This window comes from Stigmatopora nigra, chromosome 15 (assembly GCF_051989575.1).
Source record: "Stigmatopora nigra isolate UIUO_SnigA chromosome 15, RoL_Snig_1.1, whole genome shotgun sequence".
Taxonomy (NCBI): domain Eukaryota; kingdom Metazoa; phylum Chordata; class Actinopteri; order Syngnathiformes; family Syngnathidae; genus Stigmatopora; species Stigmatopora nigra.
The window spans coordinates 7,973,464-7,993,539 of NC_135522.1; the positions used below are offsets into that span (position 1 = coordinate 7,973,464).

Below are 20,076 nucleotides of genomic sequence, written 5' to 3' on the forward strand. Positions count from 1 at the left end.
GGTGGCCAGCCAATCGCAAGGCATAAGGAGTCGGACTTTTCGAGTCATTCGAGCCATTTAGAGTGTCCAAAAAGCCCATAATTCTTGTTTTGGGGACATGGGAGGAAACCGGAGTACCCGAAGATAACCCATGCAAGCCTGGGGAGAACATGCAAATTCTATACAGTGAGGCCAAAGCACTAACTACTCATCCACAAGGCCGCCTCATACAATTTAAGTGAACACATTTTAGACTTAAGGATGTAATAGTAGGGCCAAGTGTTTGACAACTCAAATCCACACAAATAAATTAACAAGTCAATCCAATTTTGGCAGAGAATTACTATATGACATAGGTCTACCCAGGTTGTGTAAAATGGCAAACAAACTTTAACACTCCTGTCTGACCCAGATCTTAAAGCTGGGCCCTCACACCTGACCTACAATGAAAAAAAAACAACACACATACAAGAATGTGCTTACTAAAAATACCATTCATTTCTGAGGCAGACCCTCCTTTAGTGTCGAATAAATAATGAAGAAGCAACTTTCGAGTCCTTCATCGTCTTCCTGTTTTTCAGTAATCAGGACACAGGAAGGAGTGATAAGACACATGTTGCCTCACACGTCTCAGTATGGAATGTTAAGTGAAGGAAATATAGACAACTTTCCCCTTTCTGTTGGAATGTTGGAAAAAATCTGCTCGGGCTGGGCAATAAATCAATATCTAAATTAATTTGAGTTTTTTTTTATTGCCGATAATATTGTGAGGGTTTGTTTAGTTTGTTTATTCGACAGAAAAAGTATATATAAACAATGAATTCCATTACATACTATTCAACCCATTCACAGCCATTCACAATAACGTTACCATTTTGACTGGAAAGGGGCCGAAAAACGGACGTTCATTCACCCCTCCCACTCAAAACGGATTGGAAGTCTAGCGCCGTCAATGGCAGCCACTGAGTTGAATGCAAGTCAAACTTGCTTTGACCTTTCTGACTTTTGTTCTCTGTATAATAAAATCCGATCGAAGAAACAACTTCAGTCAACGTCCACACCCAGAACTTCAAGTTCAGTGTTGTGTCTAAAATATCAATACGGCAATGAATTTACTGTAAACACCCAAAAGAATCCAGGGCCTAGTCAAGATTCTATGTTATTCAGAGTATTTCTCCATCCACATCATTAAAAAAATGTAGCCAATGATCACGCCTTCAGCAAAAGTGGCAACTGACCTAGTTATTGAAGCCTTAGATTAACACCAAACACTGAATTTCAGTTTCTGAGAAAACTAAACAAATCAGACCAGTCATAGAAGAATTCTACAGCTCTGCCTGTCTGCAGTTTGACCAGCAGTTCTTGCACGACTTTTTTTGCCTTATATGGTCACAAGAGAGAGGAACAAACATTGGCGCAGACCGGGTAGTGAGGATGGAGGTGTGGTCTAGTATTGTGTTAACCGGAAGAGGTGTAGAGTTACACACTACCCTCGAACCTTTGGAGCCTATCGTCATTTTTCTGTTCTTGTCTAACAGCACACATCAAGAAGATGAGGTGTCATGGGGGTTCGAAGGTGGTTTCAAGAGAGGCGGGCAGTGTTTACTTATGGTACATCATTAACAAGGATGCTGTCATTCAGTCCTACACATCCTAAAAGTATGTTAGGAATTTCTTTTTATCCTACATCCAGGATTTCATTCAACCTAGTATTTGCTTTCATCATTCAAACTCATGTAATGCCAGTGGAATTCCCCTGACTAATCCTCCTTTGGGTGCTACCGAATGTCTCTGCAGGCATACGACCTTGCAGTGATCTCATCAAAGAAGTAAAGAGTAGGGAATTTGGCAGGATGAGATGGTTTAAAAATAAAATGCCAGATTGTTTCACCAGATATGTCAAGAATACATTTTTTCTCACATATACTTTTTTTAAGGAGACAATGAGAGCAAAAGAATGTGGCTGCTGGTAGATCAGTTGTGTAGGGACAGGGGCAATAATGATACAAAAAGTCCATAGTCAACCCAACTTAGTTTGCTTTGTAATGACCTTTTTTTTACTGTCAATGACTAGTGGACAGCTCAAACTATTACAAACAATGGACGCTATACCCTGCAGGGGCCATGCAGTGTGTTTTTAAGGCATGTGCTACTCATTCGGCCTCGAGGTTACAACATCCATTGTTATTTGTTGGACTTAAAAAATGCCATTGAATAACCACTATGAATCCTAGTGGATCGTCCTCACACTTTTCAAATGGAAGGATATAAAATGCCAACCAGAAACCTGTTTTGCCTAGTCTGTTCATTCAACTGTATTATAAATGAAGCAGGGGAATTCATGACGTGGATTCAATTATAATTATAATTACTTCCACACCCTCTCCTTGTGCATAAACACAAGACTATCAAAATATACCAAATAAAAATAAACAGAAGCTCTTGTTAGTAGCATTACTGACAGTGTCATACAAAGTAGAAAAGTGATAACAAATACATTTTACTCCATTCCACTGTATTGATTCTAAAAATAATTACGTTAATAGTTGATAAATCTTTTAGAAAAATTGCTAATATATTTTTTTTCTAAATTACAATTTTTTATTTAACCATACATGCCCAAACGCACATATTTCATTCATAAATTTTGAGCTGTACTTTATCTTCATAAAAATTGACAAAAATACAAATAAAAATTGAAATTCTGTAGTTTTAGTTCATAGGGGCAAAAGTTAAAACATGTTTTAATTTGAGTCACTTGTTTAAAGGTTTAGGTTTGAAAGGGTACATTTAGTATATATTTTATATTAGTGTAGAGCATAAAGTTAGACAAATCTGGTCCTAGGGCCTTGAGTTTGACAGTCATATTTTTGATCATTCGGCTGGCCATAAAAAGTTCAAAATTTTAATTACCTATGTATGCATTTTGAACTAATCTAAAATAAGACTTATTCTAAAAACCAAGACGAATTCAAAACGTATTTTGATTTCTTTATTACTTCATGTTTTTGTTTAAAGTACAGCATTCATTTGTGTAATAAATCAAATCAAATTTGCCGTTCCTATTTGTTGTATTTGTGTTGTTCACAGTCTGGGCTTAAAAGGAGCCAATGCACAAACGCACACAATTTTCATCACATTGCTAGGCATATTGGTGTAAAACTATCATTTGTATGGTTTGGGTCATTTTAGAGAAACGCTTCCCTCACGTGTACAAGAGCAGCTATTACAGTTAACCCTGTACCCACATTCAACTCTCACGTTTTAAAGATGAATTTCTTTTTATTACTTTAAATCTTCATCCCTCATTATAAACAATTGTTGTATTTCTCCCTTCTCCTTCCACATAATAATTGTTCTATAAAGCTCTGAATAAAGCTGTCAATAATGACAGTAAGTGCTCAAGAAAGGTGCTAAGCATTTACTTCCAAAGCAATGGAGATCCGGATGCATAACTAAAAGATCCGGAGACAGACGAGACAGGAAAGAGGAGGTAAAAGCGATGAGTATAGAAAAGGGGGTGAGCTCAGATGCAACATTGCTGCGCGACAGACTAAACTGACTTGCCAGGATGATGGAAAATGGCACCGTGATGTTTGTAAAGTGACAGGCCTGGGGAAAAGGAGTTTATTTCCCCATGATCTTGCTGACAAACGAATCCAGTTCATCATCCTCTCTGATTCCCGAGAATTGGTCGATAATATCCCCTCCCTTCATGGCGATAACTGTTGGAACAGCTGACACCTGTGAGAGCAAACACAATCACTGTGTTTGACCATTTCACAGAAATTGTTAAGTCCCAATTCTTAAATCTGCTGGAGTTTTAATACTATTAGTGTTTGAAGGCCTGGGATATAAATTGATTTTAGTAATTGAGATTCATTTTCTGCCATGTTTGGATTTTTTTTGGGCCAAAAAGAAAATTTTGCTTAACCTGTTTATAAAAAAAAAAAATCATAAAAAATAAATCTAAGTGTGTAATCACTGTATTTTGGGTTTGACAGGATAATAATGGAAAATATAAGAATAAGAAAAGATTATATGTAAGAAAGAAGTTTTGAAATCTATTTATATTTAGTTCTACATCTCTCATGAACATGTATATAGCTTTTTAAAATAGTTTAAATGTCAATCTTACCCCATATTCAATAGCCAGGTCTGTGTGATCATCAATGTCGACTTTTGCCATTGCAACACGGCCTTTTTGTTTTGCAACAGCCTTCTCCAACCTTGGGCCAAGGATTTTACATGGACCACACCATCTAAAAACATACAACAATTATTGTACTGCAACGTTCAAAGTTTTATTGTGAAAACAATAGATATCAAATAAAATAAAAAAATAACAGAACTATGTATACTCACTGTGCATGAAAGTCAATCAAAACTGGAAGCTGACTATTAATGACCCTCTCTGTGAAGTCCTCATTATCCTGGACATTAAAGGAGACTTGACGACGGGAGGTGCGAGGAAGATTGTGTGAGGGGAAGAGGAAGGATGCTGAGGCTGAAGAAGGATGCAGGGAGGTGGAAAAGGAAGAAGAGGAGGAGATGGCAGGGAAGGATGCTGGGAGGCAGCCAATTTCTTTTGCAGAGAGTGTCCAAATCCTGCGTAGCAGTAGCCTATGAGCCATCTAAGACATGAAAAAGAACACAATGTGAATGTCCATAATACAAAATTATTGTGAGGGAAAAACTAAGTTGGTTGACTGACGTTCTTAGTTATACTTCAGCCAGTAATCAGGACTATATTATACATTATAATTTTATTAAATGCTGTACTTTCTTAGAAAAATTCCCTCTGGGGTTGACATAATAAAATTATTGTGTATCAATTCAAATTATTCCAGTAATAGTCTAGTTTTTATTAGGTTTTACTTTCATTTTATGTTTGCCTGACTGGTGGATAGTTGTATTTCCCACTCAATTGATGTGTTTCAGTCATTGTAGAAAGACATCGTCTTTTAAAAACAATTTGATGTTTCAATACACTTTGAACGTTTTCATGTGTACTAAATCAGGATTTCCAAATTGCGTCTCATCTTAAGGAGCCATGTTTCTAACACCCCTTGGCGAGTGACACATGATATTGACCTGATCCAAAGCTCAGTTTAAAGATCTATTCTCGTTGTAAACGCCTTTCTTCGGATCATGTATCTCTTAAGATGTTTTGGGGCTATTGTGTACTGGATATCAAGAATCAGAGTTCTTCCTTCTTCCATTATGATGCGTTACATATGACTTTGCCCCCTTCGCCCTCCTCCTTGCCCAAATAAGCAGAAACACGCGTTTCTCCATGGAAAAACAAACACGATCCTCAAAGAAAAACATTACAATCAGAGAAAAGATGCTATAAACCTGACACATACGATTAAGAATGTCAAGATAATAAAGTAGATCAAGATTTTTACCTTCCAGCTTGATGATCGGTGGTTGGTCTCAAGGACCAAAGTAGTGCTTCCGGGGTTTGGCAGGTTTTTAAGCTTTTCTTTCACACAGCGTCGAAATTACTGCTCTCTGCTGGTCAAACCTAAAAGGGCCTGCATATGAGGCCTAAGTGATTGAAATCCTCACCAAGACAACTTAAACAACAATTTCAATAATATTGAGAATTTATTTCTTCATCTTTTTTGACTAAATTTGTCTTTTGATTCATTTCTTTATGATTGTTTATTATATTTTAACATCTCTGACTGTCTTTATATTTCTAGGCTTGTTTTTTTGCCTTTTTGATATTTTTTTTCTTGTCAAGGGTTGTATTTTTTATTCATTTTCTGAACTGCTTATTATCACGAGGGTCAAGGGGGTGCTGGAGCCTATCCTAACTATGGGCAGAGTAGTTTCTCTACTTTTCAAAAACACTGCAGCAAAAGAAGGCAGAGGATGCAATGTGCAGATAAAGTCAAATATTTATTACTGGCATTGAGCAAGGGGGATTGCAGACGGGAGGTGGATAGACTACATCACTACAAATAACGTGATATTTGTATCCGAGCAAGCCAGACAGAGTGGTAGGCCACATTAGAGACACAAGTCCCACTTTTTCGCCTCCCATCTGTCAGCTTACATGTAGCCCACCTGCTTCCTGAAAACACCCTCATCCTGTCTCCTCACTAACTTCAAAGATGTTGATGTGAGACACACTCTCTTTCTTGTCTGGAAAAACCAAGATACTATAACGCAACTATATTTCTGGCTGATATTTTCCTCTACTTTTATAATTTCACACATAAAAGGACCCAATCTGTGTAAAACACTCTCAAACATAACCTGTCCTAAAAGAGCCTACCACTACTTCCACTACTACTACTACTACCACTACTACTACTACTACTACTACCACTACCACTACCACTACCACTACCACTACCACTACCACTACCACTACCACTACCTCTACCTCTACTTCTACTTCTACTACTACTACCACTACCACTACCACTACCACTACCTCTACTTCTACTACCACTAATACTAACACTAACACTACCACCACTACTACCACTACTACCACCACCACTACTACTACTACCACCACTACTTCTACCACTACTGCTCCCACTACCGCTACCACTACTACTAAAACTACTACTACTGTTACTAAAACTACACCTACTATATGAATGCTGCTACTACAATAAAAAAATAATTTCTGGCAGATGGATGTGTATACACCCTTTTGATTTTTGGGAATTATTTTTCCAACAGAGGACGCTGTCCTAGGAGCAGGGAGTAGGAAATAGGGCAGTGGGTGTTTATTAGACCGTTACAGTTGGGGTTTGAACAGAGGTGTGCTGTATGTGCAGGCCGAGGTAGGATCGGTGTGTCCGGGACGAGAACACACGCGCCTCAGTCCATCTCACCGCTGGCCTCACATAGCCGTCCTGCACATGTTTACCCTAAAAACTGTTTGTGAGTGAGGCTCCTTTTTCAAGATATCACGCCCGCCCCACCGGCCCCCCTTTCTGCCAAATAAACATTGCACCGGAAATTGCATGGATATCTGGGATTTTTGAGGGTCCCACTGGAAAGCGGGAGAAGGCTCGAACAAGGGTGCTCTCTGTGACACCTAGGCGGTGAGAAGGAGGTGTGTATATGGGGGGCGGGGGTCAAAGATTCTGAGAGGGAGGGAGTGGCGTTGGTATCCAGAGAGGAGGGTGCGACCTTGCCTTGGGTGCTTGGAGGGGTGGACTCGCATCAGGAATATACCCAGTCACTGGCAAGTATAGGTGACCCAGTTTCCTATGACCCCATTGGGAGTGGGTCTAGGTTGACTCCCACGACACTGTAAAAAAAAAAAAATAATAAAAAAAATATATATATATATATACACATGTATATATCCGTAGCTGTTTTGTTGTTGTTTTTTCTTATATCTTGTTTAAATTTAAAAAGAAAATCAAAATAACATCACACATAATAACAGCTTATGGATCCATCAATCTACGGTAGTGTATTATGACATTGTATCTCTTCTTCTTAGGACCACTCTATCATTTTTTTCCAATTTAGATTCTTCTTATTCTATCTGGCCTGTAATTGAAATGCCATGTCATTCTGTTTTGTATACCATTTTTGTCATGTGTTCAATTACCCTATATTCAATGCACTCATGAGACATTTTTATACATGTAAGCGGTAAAACAGGAATGTTCCATTTTAAGTTCAAATGAATGATCTCTTCTTTCATAGGAAGTTTTGAACATGCTTGCATCTGCAGAGAGATAAACAGTTCTTAACCAAAGATGACTGGGCAGCCATGAAACAAGTGTTGAGTGACATTTTTTGAAAATGTGTATGGATGGAGACATGTATATATGACACACCTTTTGCTAATGTTGCTCTTATGTGTTTTAGTGTTTGGGAAGTCAACATTAAAGTTCCAGTTCTTGGTTTAAAAATAACTTTTGGAAGTTAATTCGGTTCCTGTGCTAATCCCTTCTGGGCCTTTCTCTTTGCTTGTTTTTCTGTTCCATTTATTCTGTTTTGGAAAAGGCTAGATGGCCACTTTTAGGTTGTGTCATGGCACTTTTACCGCAGGAAAAGTTGCAGAATATCTCTGAGGTCACTGCTAGATCCACTTTTCTTGAAGGATGTGGGATATAAAAATGATGTAGTGGTTCACCCGCATGACAATCACTTCCCACCTCCAGATAAAGTCTTTTCTTTCTTTTCTTTTTCTTTGGAAACCTTTAATGTTTTTAGTCCTCCATTCTACATTTGGGCAAGCAATTTTCTATTTTTTTTCTGAATCAACTGCATGCCCAACGTGGCCGTCCTGAGGAGAGTTTCAATATAATTCTATCAAATACCAAACAAAAGTAGAAATGAAGGTGACAGAACACTGATAAATAAATGATAAAACAATTATTCATCGTATAATATAGCAATTTTACATACACTTAAAGTTAAAAGGACAGAAATAAGAAAAGCACCATTACACAATTATCAAGATAAAACAATACATGCCAAAAACATCCAATTATAATTCAAAAAGGTAAGATTTTAACCATTTTCTAATGTAGGAAGATGCATAAAGGTATGAGTGGATTTAAGGAGTTGAATAGGTAGCGTTTTTTATGAACCAACAACAAATTATTATTAGTAGTATTACCATTTTAAACATGATTTTCACATTAAAGACCATTTAACATTCAATTTGTGGCTCCATCTCAGGAAGTAATGAAAAATGAATAGTACAGAAAGAAGCTTCTTTCTTCCATTGCCTCCTTCAGTTTACCATATACATCTTCCCATCACCTCACGTACATCTTTAAAGCTTCAACTGACTCGTTTTGAAGGTTTCCTCTGTGTCACCCACTATTGCCTAATTTTTCCAACTCTTTCCCATTCATTTTCCATCCAACTCCAACCATTACTTTGGCTGACTGCCGAGAATGTTTTTCGGTGAACTTGTAAAGCAAACTCGTGTTTCACTTAAAGTAGACCATTACAAGTCCGCTGTCATCTTAGAATCAAAAAGGTCAGAGGCTTACAAAGAGTGAGCTTTCACCAGTAGCGAATAGTATCCTCAAGGGCAAATGACTACCTCTGCGTTGGTGTATTTGGAAATTTGCTAGGTGTGTTTATTACGTCTGGGATGGAAGCCACTGATGTCAAAAAATCTTTGAAGTGAGCACTGACATTACATTGGAATATGAGGAAAATGAAAACACTGTTGTGCACACGCGCTGTTTGGTTTCTCCTGCAGCTTTTTCTCTTGACGTACGGAACTTGTTTACACGGCCTGGTTACATCACCTCTGAGCGTTGACAGAGAGAGATGGACTGTGTGGGAAGAGGATGGAGTACTTGCCAATGCAAAATGTTGCACTCTGTAAGCCTCTTTGTGTGTATGTCTGTGTCAGCACATACACCGTAAACAAAATGGGATTGTATCTTATTATTATTTACCCTATACAGGGCATGATCCATTCCCTTTTGTGATCTCGGCGACCTTTGACCTCATGATCCCCAAAAATGTAACCACCCCTTTGGTTTATTATTACAAACATCTTGTACATTTGATAACTGCAATATATGCTCTTGAGGTATCTTAGTCAATATCATACAGACAAACAGTAACGCCTTCCGCATGTTTTATCAGCTGGCAGAGGTAATAAACATAAAAAAAATACAATTAAAATTAATTAATACATCGTTTTCCCTCAGTTTTGTTTATTTTAATACATTTTTGTTTATTTTAATAGAAGACATCTTAAAAATACTAATAATAAAAGACAAATTACACTTTTCTTAAAAACTATTAATGAATTAAAATGATGTTTTTGCTATTAGAGCCTCAAAAAGGAGGAGATGGACAATTCTTAGGCTCCTTCATTGATTGAACCGCTTATCCTCACAAGGGTTGTGGGGGTCCTGGAAATTATTTCAGATAACTAAAAGCACAAGCCCCCCAAACTGGTCGCCAGGCAATCGCTGCAAATTTTTTTTTAGATGTCTAAGCTATTCAACTTTGGCTAAACAGATTGACAAACATCCCAGTCCAAATACATTGGACGTCTATCACTGTCAATGGCAGTCAATGCACAGATGGGAAATGAGGATTTTATATGTAGGCACTTTTAACATCATGTACTCAGGGCATATTGCATGTCATGTGGAAAAAAATAGCAAGGTGGAAGGACCTATGGGTGTGAAAAGGACATTAAAGCAGCAAAATATTATTTCCACTTGATCATAAATAAATAAACAGCCAAAGGCCGGGTCGTCTTTGGAATGTAGTAATTCAGATTTTTATGAATGACCGCATTCATGTGTGGCCACACCTCCTTTTAGTCTAAACTTCTGCTGGTGCACACTTAATGCTCATTGGTTTAGAAAAGTAGCAGTGGGCTTGGCTGCTATAAAAAGCATCACACTCATATAAAAACAACCCCTTAACTTTGATCGATGACATTAAACAAGTGATGGAGGATGTTTCATGAACGTAGAGTGAATTGGATGTAATCTTTTGTGGGCAAACTCTATTGTTGTTGGACCGCAAGAGGATTAATTCTTCTTCAACAAGTCCCGCTTTTTTGTCTTCTATGTGAATCAGCTGACAGCATGGGGAGACTGCTGGTACTTGCTGTCATGCAAGCGGTGACAGTTGCTTTGGTGAGTGTGGGAGCTTTATTATTTTCTCCAATTGACTTCCCATGCAATAGAAGTGCAAAAACAATGGATATAAACCGCTCTAGCAATTGTTTATTCGTTACATAATTGTATAATTGACCGAAAACACTTCATGGAAAAATGCCACAATGTGATTATTATCACGTTGTCATCTATTATTATCACCACATCATCTGATGTGGATTTTTTATGACCAAATATGTATTCATTCATTCATTTTATTAACCGCTTATCTTCAGAAGGGTTGCAGGGGGTGCACGAGCCTATCCCAGCTAACTAGAGGCACCAGGCAGGGTGCACCTTGAATCAGTGGACAACCAATCGAAGGGCACAAGGAGACAACCATTCTCTCTAACATTCCATTTAAAGTCTACCATGCATATGGAGGAAACCGGAGTACCCGGAGAAGACCCACGCATGTTCAGATCAGTCCACCTTTGTGGAATTTGCATGTTTTCCCCCGGGCCTGTGTGGGTTTACTCTGGTTACTCCAGTTTCCTCCAACATTCCAAAAAACTTGCATGATAGGCTGGTTGGACATTCTTAAACTGCTCCTAGATATGATAATGAGCGGGAATGGTTGTCCATCTCCTCCTGCCCTGCAATTGGACGGGCCACCAATTCAGGGTGTTCCCCCGCCTCGTGCCCGAAGTCAGCTGGGATAAGCTCCAGCACCCCCGCGACCCTTGAGGATAAAGCGGTTCATTAATTGCATGAATGAATGAATGCCAATATAAGCTATTATTATTAAATAACTGTCCTAAAAACTCAACTAATGCAACAAGAATATTTCTTTTTGTTTGTTTTATATAATGTTCCTATTATGATGAAATTATGAATATTTTACTACATCTATTCATTTGGGTTTGTGGCCATCGAATTGAATTGCATTGAATTGAATGCAACACAGAAACAAGGGTTAAAAATTCTTACCGTTCTACAGGATTTAATATTACCTAAATAATTAATTATTGTTTGACTTTGACGGCAATAGATGTCCAATCCATTTGGACCGGGATGAGCTGGCAATGATTAGTGATAAATAATTATCGTGGAAATCATCTGAAGTCAAAGGCGCATCAAGGTGATAATTTAGTCACCTCAGTTCAAATAGATTTAACGTCTATTGCTGTCAATGGAAGTGACATAATGAAGCAAGCAGTACATATGCATAAACTGATGATGTAAATGCTTAAATTGCAGATGATTAAAAACAAATGTTTTGTTGTTTTGTTTGTTGCCAAAAATAAAATCTAGCAACCAGTTATTCAGAAGATTATCCAATGAGAATACATTTGTTTATTAATTAACTTTCTATTTGTTGACTGACAGCGCAGATAGAGAGAGAGAGAAAAAGACAGAGGTTCAATGTTTAGCAATATTTTAACCCTTGGGTAGTGAATTATATTTGTTTTTATTTATTATTATTTTAAAAAGAGCTTGAGCTCATAGTCATTGCATTTTAGCTTATGTAAGCCACAACATTAACATTTCAAATACAAGTCTGCCCTTTACGACCCCAAAAGGGGTGTAATTCCTTTAAAATATTTCTATGAGTGAAAACTATGAATCTTATTAAAAGAAATGTAAATTAAAACGAATAAAAACAGAGCAACACAGAAGACAAATGTTTAGCATGTCGGCCTTACAATTCTGAGATCATGGGTTCAATCTCTGATGGGGATATTCTCCCCATGCCTGTGTGGGTTTTCTTTGGGTACTCCAGTTTCCTCCCACATCACAAAAACATGCATGGAAGACTCATTGATCACTCAAAATTGTTTATAGCTGAGAGGATGTGAGTGCATGTTGTTAATCTCTTTGTGCCCTGCAATTGGCTGTGAGCCTACTCTCTATTGTAGGCTCTGACAGGCTCCAGCACCCTCGCAACCATTGGAAAATTTAAAAAGTTAAAATCTGAAACACACGTACTGTATTCCTGGCCTCTAATAACACTTTAAAGTACTTTTTCGTCAAATGTCATAGTATTTAACTCATTAAGTGATATTGATAAGGATCAACGTCAAATCCATATGAATTTACTAAGTGCCATTGAAGGAGTTACACAATTCATTTTGAAATTTCTTCATTCGGCCCTCCCTATTAAAATTGGATGTCTATTGCCATCAATGACAGTCAACACATATAATGGCAGACCTGGGAAGGTTTTTGGTTGAGGTTTATTTGCAGTATCTATGTTTTTTGTCCTATTGCCTTTTCAAAAAGTCCTTTAAAAATAAGGGGAAAATCCAGTAACCATATTGCCAGGACCAAATATGTATTTATATATAGTGACATACTATAACTATAGTATACTATAGTATATCTCTAGGTACCTTAATAGGGGTAGATAAGTTGTTATATTACATTCATTTTCTCTTCATTAGTATTCTTTGACTGGTTTATTTTTACCTAACATGCCAAAACATGTCAGATAAGAACACTTAAGTCTTAAAAATCATTGTCTGTGAAAAATGAATCAGTCAAAGAGGCAGGGAAATTACATAACATAAAAAGCTGAAGTATCCCACCAGTCCGTGTGGGGGATTCTATCTGTCCTTGTTTGTCATAATCAGAGACCATTCATTTTCAGAAGATGTCCGAGGTTGTTGCAAGTTATTTGAGTGTGTGTGTGTGTGTGTGTGTGTGTGTGTGTTTGTGAGGGATTGAGATGTTACAGAACAAAAGATGCAGGGGAGGTGGTGCAGGGGTTTGGGAACATTGCTTTCATCCATTCTAAACCAGCAAAATCCTGGTAGAAGGTGACGGTTTGTTACAGATATCCCCGTGGGGATCGGCACAGAGCTGGGTATTCAGCCACTGCTCAGCCTGGTGAACTTTGAGGAATTTCTGTGATGTTCGTAACTTGAGTCTAACTATTGTCCTGTGATTTCTAATGTAACTCTCCATTGCATGGAACTCGCTCCAAGCAGTTTTGACAACTTGTTCATCCCTTTCTATTACATAGGTGACTGCAGAGTGTCCGGTGGTGTGCGAGTGTCCAGCCGGACCACCCTCCTGCCCCGCGGGGGTCAGTTCTGTCCCAGATGGATGCGGCTGCTGTAAAGTATGCGCGGCGCAGCTAAACCAGGACTGTCACGAAGGACAGCCTTGTGACCACCATAAAGGCCTAGAGTGCAACTACGGGAACGATGTTGGCCGTACCCATGGCATCTGCAGGGGTAAGAAGTGGTGGGATGGCCACCGCAGAGAGTGGTTTTGGGGTTTGATCGGATTTCATGGGGTTTATAAAGCATAGGCTAAGTTAAACTGAATATTTTGGACTTTAAGTCACACTGGAGTATAAGTTCTACTAGCAAAGGAATGCACGATGAAAGGGAAAAAATATAAGTCTCAAGGGAGTATATGTTGCATTTTTGGAGGACTTTTTTTTTTCAAAGACCAAGAACACTATATGTTGAAAGAATAGTAAAATAGGGAACAATAAACAACCTTTTATTTTATTATCTCTCATTCTAATGTATTAATAGATGTTTTTGTATCACAATAGCCTAACAAACACAAAAATAATCTGTTGGGGGTTAGAGTAAAAAAATATATAAGACATATATATAAGTCGTAGGGACTTACAGTCTAGAAAATACGGTAATATCAAGACTGTTTTGAACGAATGCATCTGGACACTTCCAATGCAAATTGTTATGCAATGCTGATAAAACAGTATCCAATGCTAGAAAATAAAATATCCAAAATAAAACTTTGGTGCCACTTTAAGACAGACTTGACCATAAACCAAAATTAAACAAGCAAAAATAACACCACAAGACATCGAGTAGTGTGGTCCAGTTATTCCTAAAAGTGGAATAGGGTCAATATTGCATGTAATCAGAAAGTGACAAAAATGTTTGGGGTGCTGGAGCCTATCCCAGGAGCCATCAGGCATTAGGCGGGTGGGCACATTGAATTGGTTGCCATCCAAATGCAGGGCACAAGGAGACAATTTAGTGTCCAGCCAGCCTACCACACATTTTTTTTGAATGTGGGAGGAAATCAAAGTACCCAGAAAAAAAACCCACACAAGCCTGGGGAGAACACGCAAACACCACACAGGTGGACCGACCTGGCATTGAACCCAGGACCCATCTTTGATTAAAATAAAATATGTAATATTTTTTCTAAAAATTCACACTAACATAAAATCATACTTTTGTCTTCATATAAAACCTGAAATTTGGATCTAATACATTCTGCCATTGAAGGGCTCTGCCTAAGGGTTGTGCAAGGGAATGTGTATCTTCAGGGAGGGGAATCTGGCTCTTGAGCCATAAGCTGCAGTTTCTCTTTGATAGGAGCTTGAGGTTTGAAGCCAGAGCCACCTTTGAAAAACAGAGCACCTTCATGAGCTGCACACGGAAAACCGTCCAAGTCCGGGATTTATATAAGTAGTTCAGTGTGTACACAAACAACTCCATGAAACACACAAACACGCACACACACAAGGTGGTATTTTTATGTGTTTATTTGGGGGTGTTTCTATATAAAGGGGGGGGGGGGTATCTGGGGTGAAGTATGAGGGTGTCCCAAAAGGGGGGTGACATTGTAAACAAGTCAAAAAGCTTTTATGGGCTAAGAATAGAATTTAATTTACAAATTTGGAGATAGTGTATCTCTCCTTTTTTATGTGGACTCATTAAAAGTGCCAATGACAAATCCAAGGGGTTTTCCCAGAAGACTTAATAAATAAGTTTAAGCCTTAAAAGGGCTTGCATTCAAGACATTGTCTGGCATTGACGGTGCTAAACGCCCAATTCATTTTGATTGGGAAAGTTGGGACTGTCAACAACATTGAAATATGAGCAATTACTCCCAGTTTAAATACATTGGATGTCTATTCTTGTCCATGGCAAGGCAATGAGTTAAATTCTCAAATTGATTATTTGATTAATCATCTGCAACTTTAAGAAACTTATATTAATTAATATATTGAATTATTGCAAAGGCAAACAGCAATTATCTTATAAAATCCTACAATAATGTTAAGTTCACTTTTTAAAATGATAATCTTGGAAAAAGGCACGCAAATTCTTACAATACAATCTTAGCAAACAAACAAAAATACAATGGGATACCGTGCCTCGGATTTGTCTTTCAATATCACCAACTCCCTTTCAAACGTTTCTCCAAAAATGATAAAAACCTGAATATTTTTCATGTTTTTTTAAAATACTTTTGCTCTTGTACAATTTGTGCAAGGGTGCCGTGCAACATGTACAAAGAAAGCTTTTGGGGATATGCTTCTAATCATCTATTCTTTCTTCCTATTAGCAAAGGCAGAGGGCCGTTCCTGTGAATACAATGGACGTATCTACCAAAATGGCGAGAATTTTCAAGCCGGCTGCAAGCACCAATGTACCTGCATAGACGGAGCGGTGGGTTGCGTACCTCTTTGCCCCAGCCACGTCCCCTTGGCATCACCTTCCTGCCCTGCCCCGCAACTGGTAAAAGTACCAGGCCAATGCTGCCTCAGCATCGACTGCCACAAGGGAACGTCCGTCATGCCACCAGCGCATCGTCGACCTCAATCTCCCAGTTACCCACTATACCCCTTCCTCCCTTACCCCGTTTACCCTTACATGAAGCCATACGCCAAACCTTACCAGAAGCTGTACCCCTACAAAGCCAAAAAGGAGATGGACAGTCTGGGAAATGAGCTTATGGAGGTGGGCCGTAAATGGGACAAGCCACGTGGCCACAAGCACCTGGCGGGTAAGTCATGAGTTGAGCCTCCGTCTGTTTCCTGTGCGCAGTAAAGCATCGCGTTTTAGCCATTTTGACCCCCGGGACACACAAATGGCTCCACTGTCAGCCTTTCGCTGGGAGTATGTGTCAGCATTTACGTGGGGCTTGTTTTCCACTAGCTCCCTGCACACCAGAGGTGCTCTCTCTCACACATACACACAGGTTTCATACAGTACATACCTCTGTCACCCAGCCTTCCCTCTCTGTAATCACCCGCTCTATGTGTTAGTGTTGCCTTTTCACTGAATGAAGCCAGTGTGCTTTACATCTCTATTTGCCTCTCCTTCTCCCCCTCAACCTCCTCCCCTTCTGCCATTTCAACCTCTAAATTAACGTTGGCTGATTTTATCCTGCAATTTTCTGACCTGTTTTGCATTGGTACTTCATCCTGGGTTTTGTTTTTTCTCACAGCATGGAGGCAGGTGGGAGATCAGTGTATGGTCCAGACAACTTCCTGGTCACAATGTTCTCGCAGCTGTGGGATGGGAATTTCCTCCCGTGTAACTAACGACAACGCTCGCTGTAAGATGGTCAAGGAGACCCGACTGTGCAACATACGGCCATGCAGCTCTCTTTCGATCCCAGCAAAGGTGAGGAATATGTCAGATGTCACATTAGTTTACCAAATCTTCCATTACATAGCTCCTCCTCTACTACATTTTGTACAAAAAAAAAGTTCCAACATATCAACAAAGGCTGAGACTCAATTAATATATGTGAACTCCCATCACTGAATCTCTTAGCAAATCATCTTAAAGCCTGGCTGTTAGATGAACAAATTGGGCTCTGGGGTCCTGGGTTCAAATCCAGGTCACGTCCATCTATGGAGTTTGCATGTTCTCCCTGGGCCTGCATGGGTTGTTTCCGGGTACTCCGATTTTCCTCCCACATTCCAAAGGCATGCATGATAGGCTGATTGGACACTCTAAATTGGCCCTAGGTATGGGTGTGAGTGTGCAGGGTTGTCCATCTCCTTGTGTCATGGGGGGGTCCCCCGCCTCTGGCCCAGAGTCAGATGGGATATGATCCGGCACCCCCTGTGACTCTAATGAGGATCAGGCGGTTCAGAAGATGAGATGAGCATTGAACAAATTGTACCAAGTAAAATGTGTTGATCCAAGGCTACCAATCCAATGCAATGTTGCCATGCAATACCCCCTTAGGGGCTGGTATATTATAAGGGTAACATTATAGCAATTAGTCAAACCCATCCACCAAACACCCCGGTAGAATGCTCAACCTCCCATTTATTCATATTCCAAAACATTTGAGTGAAATGGCCCAGGTGGCAATATATTTCTGAATTTTAGTTTATAATATATTTCATTCATTTTACTTCATGCAACACAGAAAGCTGCAACATCATTACTTTTATGCTAATAATAATGAATAAATAAATAAAAACACAACATGCAAAACCTAAAATACATTGTCTACCACACTATTTTACCCTGTTTTTTTTCCATTAAAATCTCCAAAGCCAAACTATATGCCTTTAACACTACAAGGATTGCATTTTGGTATTGTGACAATAAAACCAATTGTCCCACTCAGCCATCTCTTTACTGTGCATTATTTTTGTTAAAAAGCACTCAAATCACCCACTCTTTTGTTCCTTCACATAATCATCATACACACCACCCCCGGCAAATGTTCTGCCGACCCACTCAGAAGACTTACGGCTTGTTACGCACCTGTTTCACGTAATGTTTGCATAGCTGTCGTAGGCGTTCAGATGTGCATGAGTGTCATTTGTTGCTTTTTGTTGACATGCTCTTAACTCATGCAGTGTTCTGACCTTTTGTTGTTTTCTCTGTCTCTTGACTTTAGACAATTAACTTTGCGTTCTGATAATGACTTGTTTCACACTGCTAGTGCCAACAAAATGGTAATGTGATATCACTGGGCTGTCTCAGGAATGCCATTTTCTGCCAACTGTTTACTTTAACGCTCATCCAGTGGGTGGTGTGTAGGCTTGTTATAGCAGAGGTGGCCATGTCCAGTCCTCGAAAGCTCCTATCTAGTCTGTTTTCCATGTCTGCCTCCACCAACACACCTGAATCAAATAATTGGGTTTGGAATAAGGCTTCTGGACAGCCTGCTGATGAGTTGGTCATTTGATTCAGGTGCAGTAGAAGAGGGAGATAAGGAAAACAGACTGGACTTGACCATCCCTGCACTAGAGCTTGTATCATATGACATTACATATGGCATTGAGAAAATAATACAACATTTGGAAACTTTTTTTGAAATGTTGCCTTAATTTTGTACATGAGTAAATGTGTCCAATGGTGGAGCATCAATGAATGATGTCCCATTTTTAAAATTTGGGAATTTATAATAATTGAACTATATAAAAGTTACTGTTCATTCATTTGCTGCCATTTCTCCCTTTTAAATGTATTGGACATTTTGTGAGGACAATGACAGCCAGTATTAAATAGTTAACACTGAAAATGCAAACTCTATATCACAATATTACAATCAAGAGTAGACCAAAAGTACCACCACTTGTGTGGTGTGTCCATATCAACAGGAATAAAGCATCAACTTGAAAGAACACAAAAAATGTCATTTCATATTTAACAGCAGATAAAAAGGTAAATAAAACCCTGGAATTGAACCCAGGACCCTTGAACTGTGAGGCTGACTCACTAACTACTCATCCGCCAGGCCACCTGTTTTTTAAGAAATTGGAGTCAACGGAGACCAGTTGATTGATGGCACTTTTTTTCCAGGCAAAAATAAATCCACTCAATTTAACCTTGCTCTTTTTTTCCTACAGAAAGGAAGAAAGTGCTCTCGTACCCACAAGGCCCCCGAGCCTCATCGCCTATCCTACGCCGGCTGCAGGAGCACTCGCCTTTACAGGCCTAACTACTGCGGTGTATGCAAAGACGGCCGGCGCTGCTGCTCACCCCGACGCACGCGCACTGCCAGCGTCACCTTCGCCTGTCCCGACGGCGAGCGCTTCACCAGATCCGTCATGTTCATTCAGTCGTGCAAGTGCAGCGACGAGTGCAACCACCTCAACGAGGCGGCCATGCCTCCGCAGCTCTGGCTCTACGGAGATACACACAAGTTCATTGACTAGTTCACTGACTAGCTACACAGAGCCAACATTCCCATGAACAACAATAACAACAACATTGTAACCCCCACAACATGTCCGGTCCCCTATTTCACAGGGTAAAAAGGCACTTCCTATTTCAAGATACTTGTGATTTTTTTTTTTCTTAATTTCCATTATGCCAGTTTATTCTAAATCGAATCACTTTTTTTTTTGTGATACTGTTTACCAAGATTAATTGAGCCAAGACTAAGAAACTAAAATAAAACAAAACAAAAACTATTGTGCTTGAAGTCAAAAGAGCCTTCAAAAATAGTCAACCATAAATGGCAAAAATGTGTTTACACTAAGCCAAAGACTGACTAAATTAATATTTCAAATGATTTTAAAAAAATCCTCTACACTGTATTAATGACAATTCACTTTTTTTCCCTTTCAAATATTATGGAACAACTTTTAAGTGTGAGACCATTTAACAAAATCCTTAGATACATAACTATTTCATTAAAATCTAAGTTACTACGCAGTGTTAATTCTCCAACTAAAACATATGCCTTTTTTCTTACTCCACTAAAGTATTTTAACTCATTACTTCCCAGTGACACTCAATTCATATTGATTGGGAGGCCT

At 39.0% G+C, this 20,076-nt stretch overlaps 2 protein-coding genes across 2 annotated transcripts; one reads left to right on the forward strand and one right to left on the reverse strand.

The window, feature by feature from the left end:
* Window positions 1–2,957: 2,957 nt before the first annotated feature.
* txn2 (thioredoxin 2) lies at window positions 2,958–5,515 on the reverse strand. The gene is made up of 4 exons (XM_077735079.1): window positions 5,391–5,515; window positions 4,345–4,613; window positions 4,118–4,241; window positions 2,958–3,723 (listed from the first exon to the last, which is right to left on the reverse strand). Exons 2-4 carry the CDS (start codon window positions 4,611–4,613, stop codon window positions 3,607–3,609), a joined length of 510 nt encoding a protein of 169 aa, XP_077591205.1. The 5' UTR covers window positions 5,391–5,515; the 3' UTR covers window positions 2,958–3,606.
* Window positions 5,516–10,388: 4,873 nt separating this feature from the next.
* LOC144208468 (CCN family member 1) lies at window positions 10,389–19,921 on the forward strand. Its single transcript, XM_077734338.1, has 5 exons — window positions 10,389–10,598; window positions 13,585–13,798; window positions 15,903–16,343; window positions 16,788–16,966; window positions 19,162–19,921. Exons 1-5 carry the CDS (start codon window positions 10,548–10,550, stop codon window positions 19,468–19,470), a joined length of 1,194 nt encoding a protein of 397 aa, XP_077590464.1. The 5' UTR covers window positions 10,389–10,547; the 3' UTR covers window positions 19,471–19,921.
* Window positions 19,922–20,076: the final 155 nt, after the last annotated feature.

What these genes read in the sequence shown, in the direction of transcription:
- LOC144208468 (XM_077734338.1), top strand. Translation starts at nt 10,548, where the DNA reads ATGGGGAGACTGCTGGTACTTGCTGTCATGCAAGCGGTGACAGTTGCT. An exon ending in AAGCGGTGACAGTTGCTTTG is followed by an intron (nt 10,599 to 13,584) that starts GTGAGTGTGGGA and finishes TCTATTACATAG; the next exon opens with GTGACTGCAGAGTGTCCGGT. An exon ending in CTCTTTCGATCCCAGCAAAG is followed by an intron (nt 16,967 to 19,161) that starts GTGAGGAATATG and finishes TTTTTCCTACAG; the next exon opens with AAAGGAAGAAAGTGCTCTCG.
- txn2 (XM_077735079.1), bottom strand. Translation starts at nt 4,613, where the DNA reads ATGGCTCATAGGCTACTGCTACGCAGGATTTGGACACTCTCTGCAAAA. An exon ending in TTGATTGACTTTCATGCACA is followed by an intron (nt 4,242 to 4,344) that starts GTGAGTATACAT and finishes GTATGTTTTTAG; the next exon opens with ATGGTGTGGTCCATGTAAAA. An exon ending in ACCTGGCTATTGAATATGGG is followed by an intron (nt 3,724 to 4,117) that starts GTAAGATTGACA and finishes TTGCTCTCACAG; the next exon opens with GTGTCAGCTGTTCCAACAGT.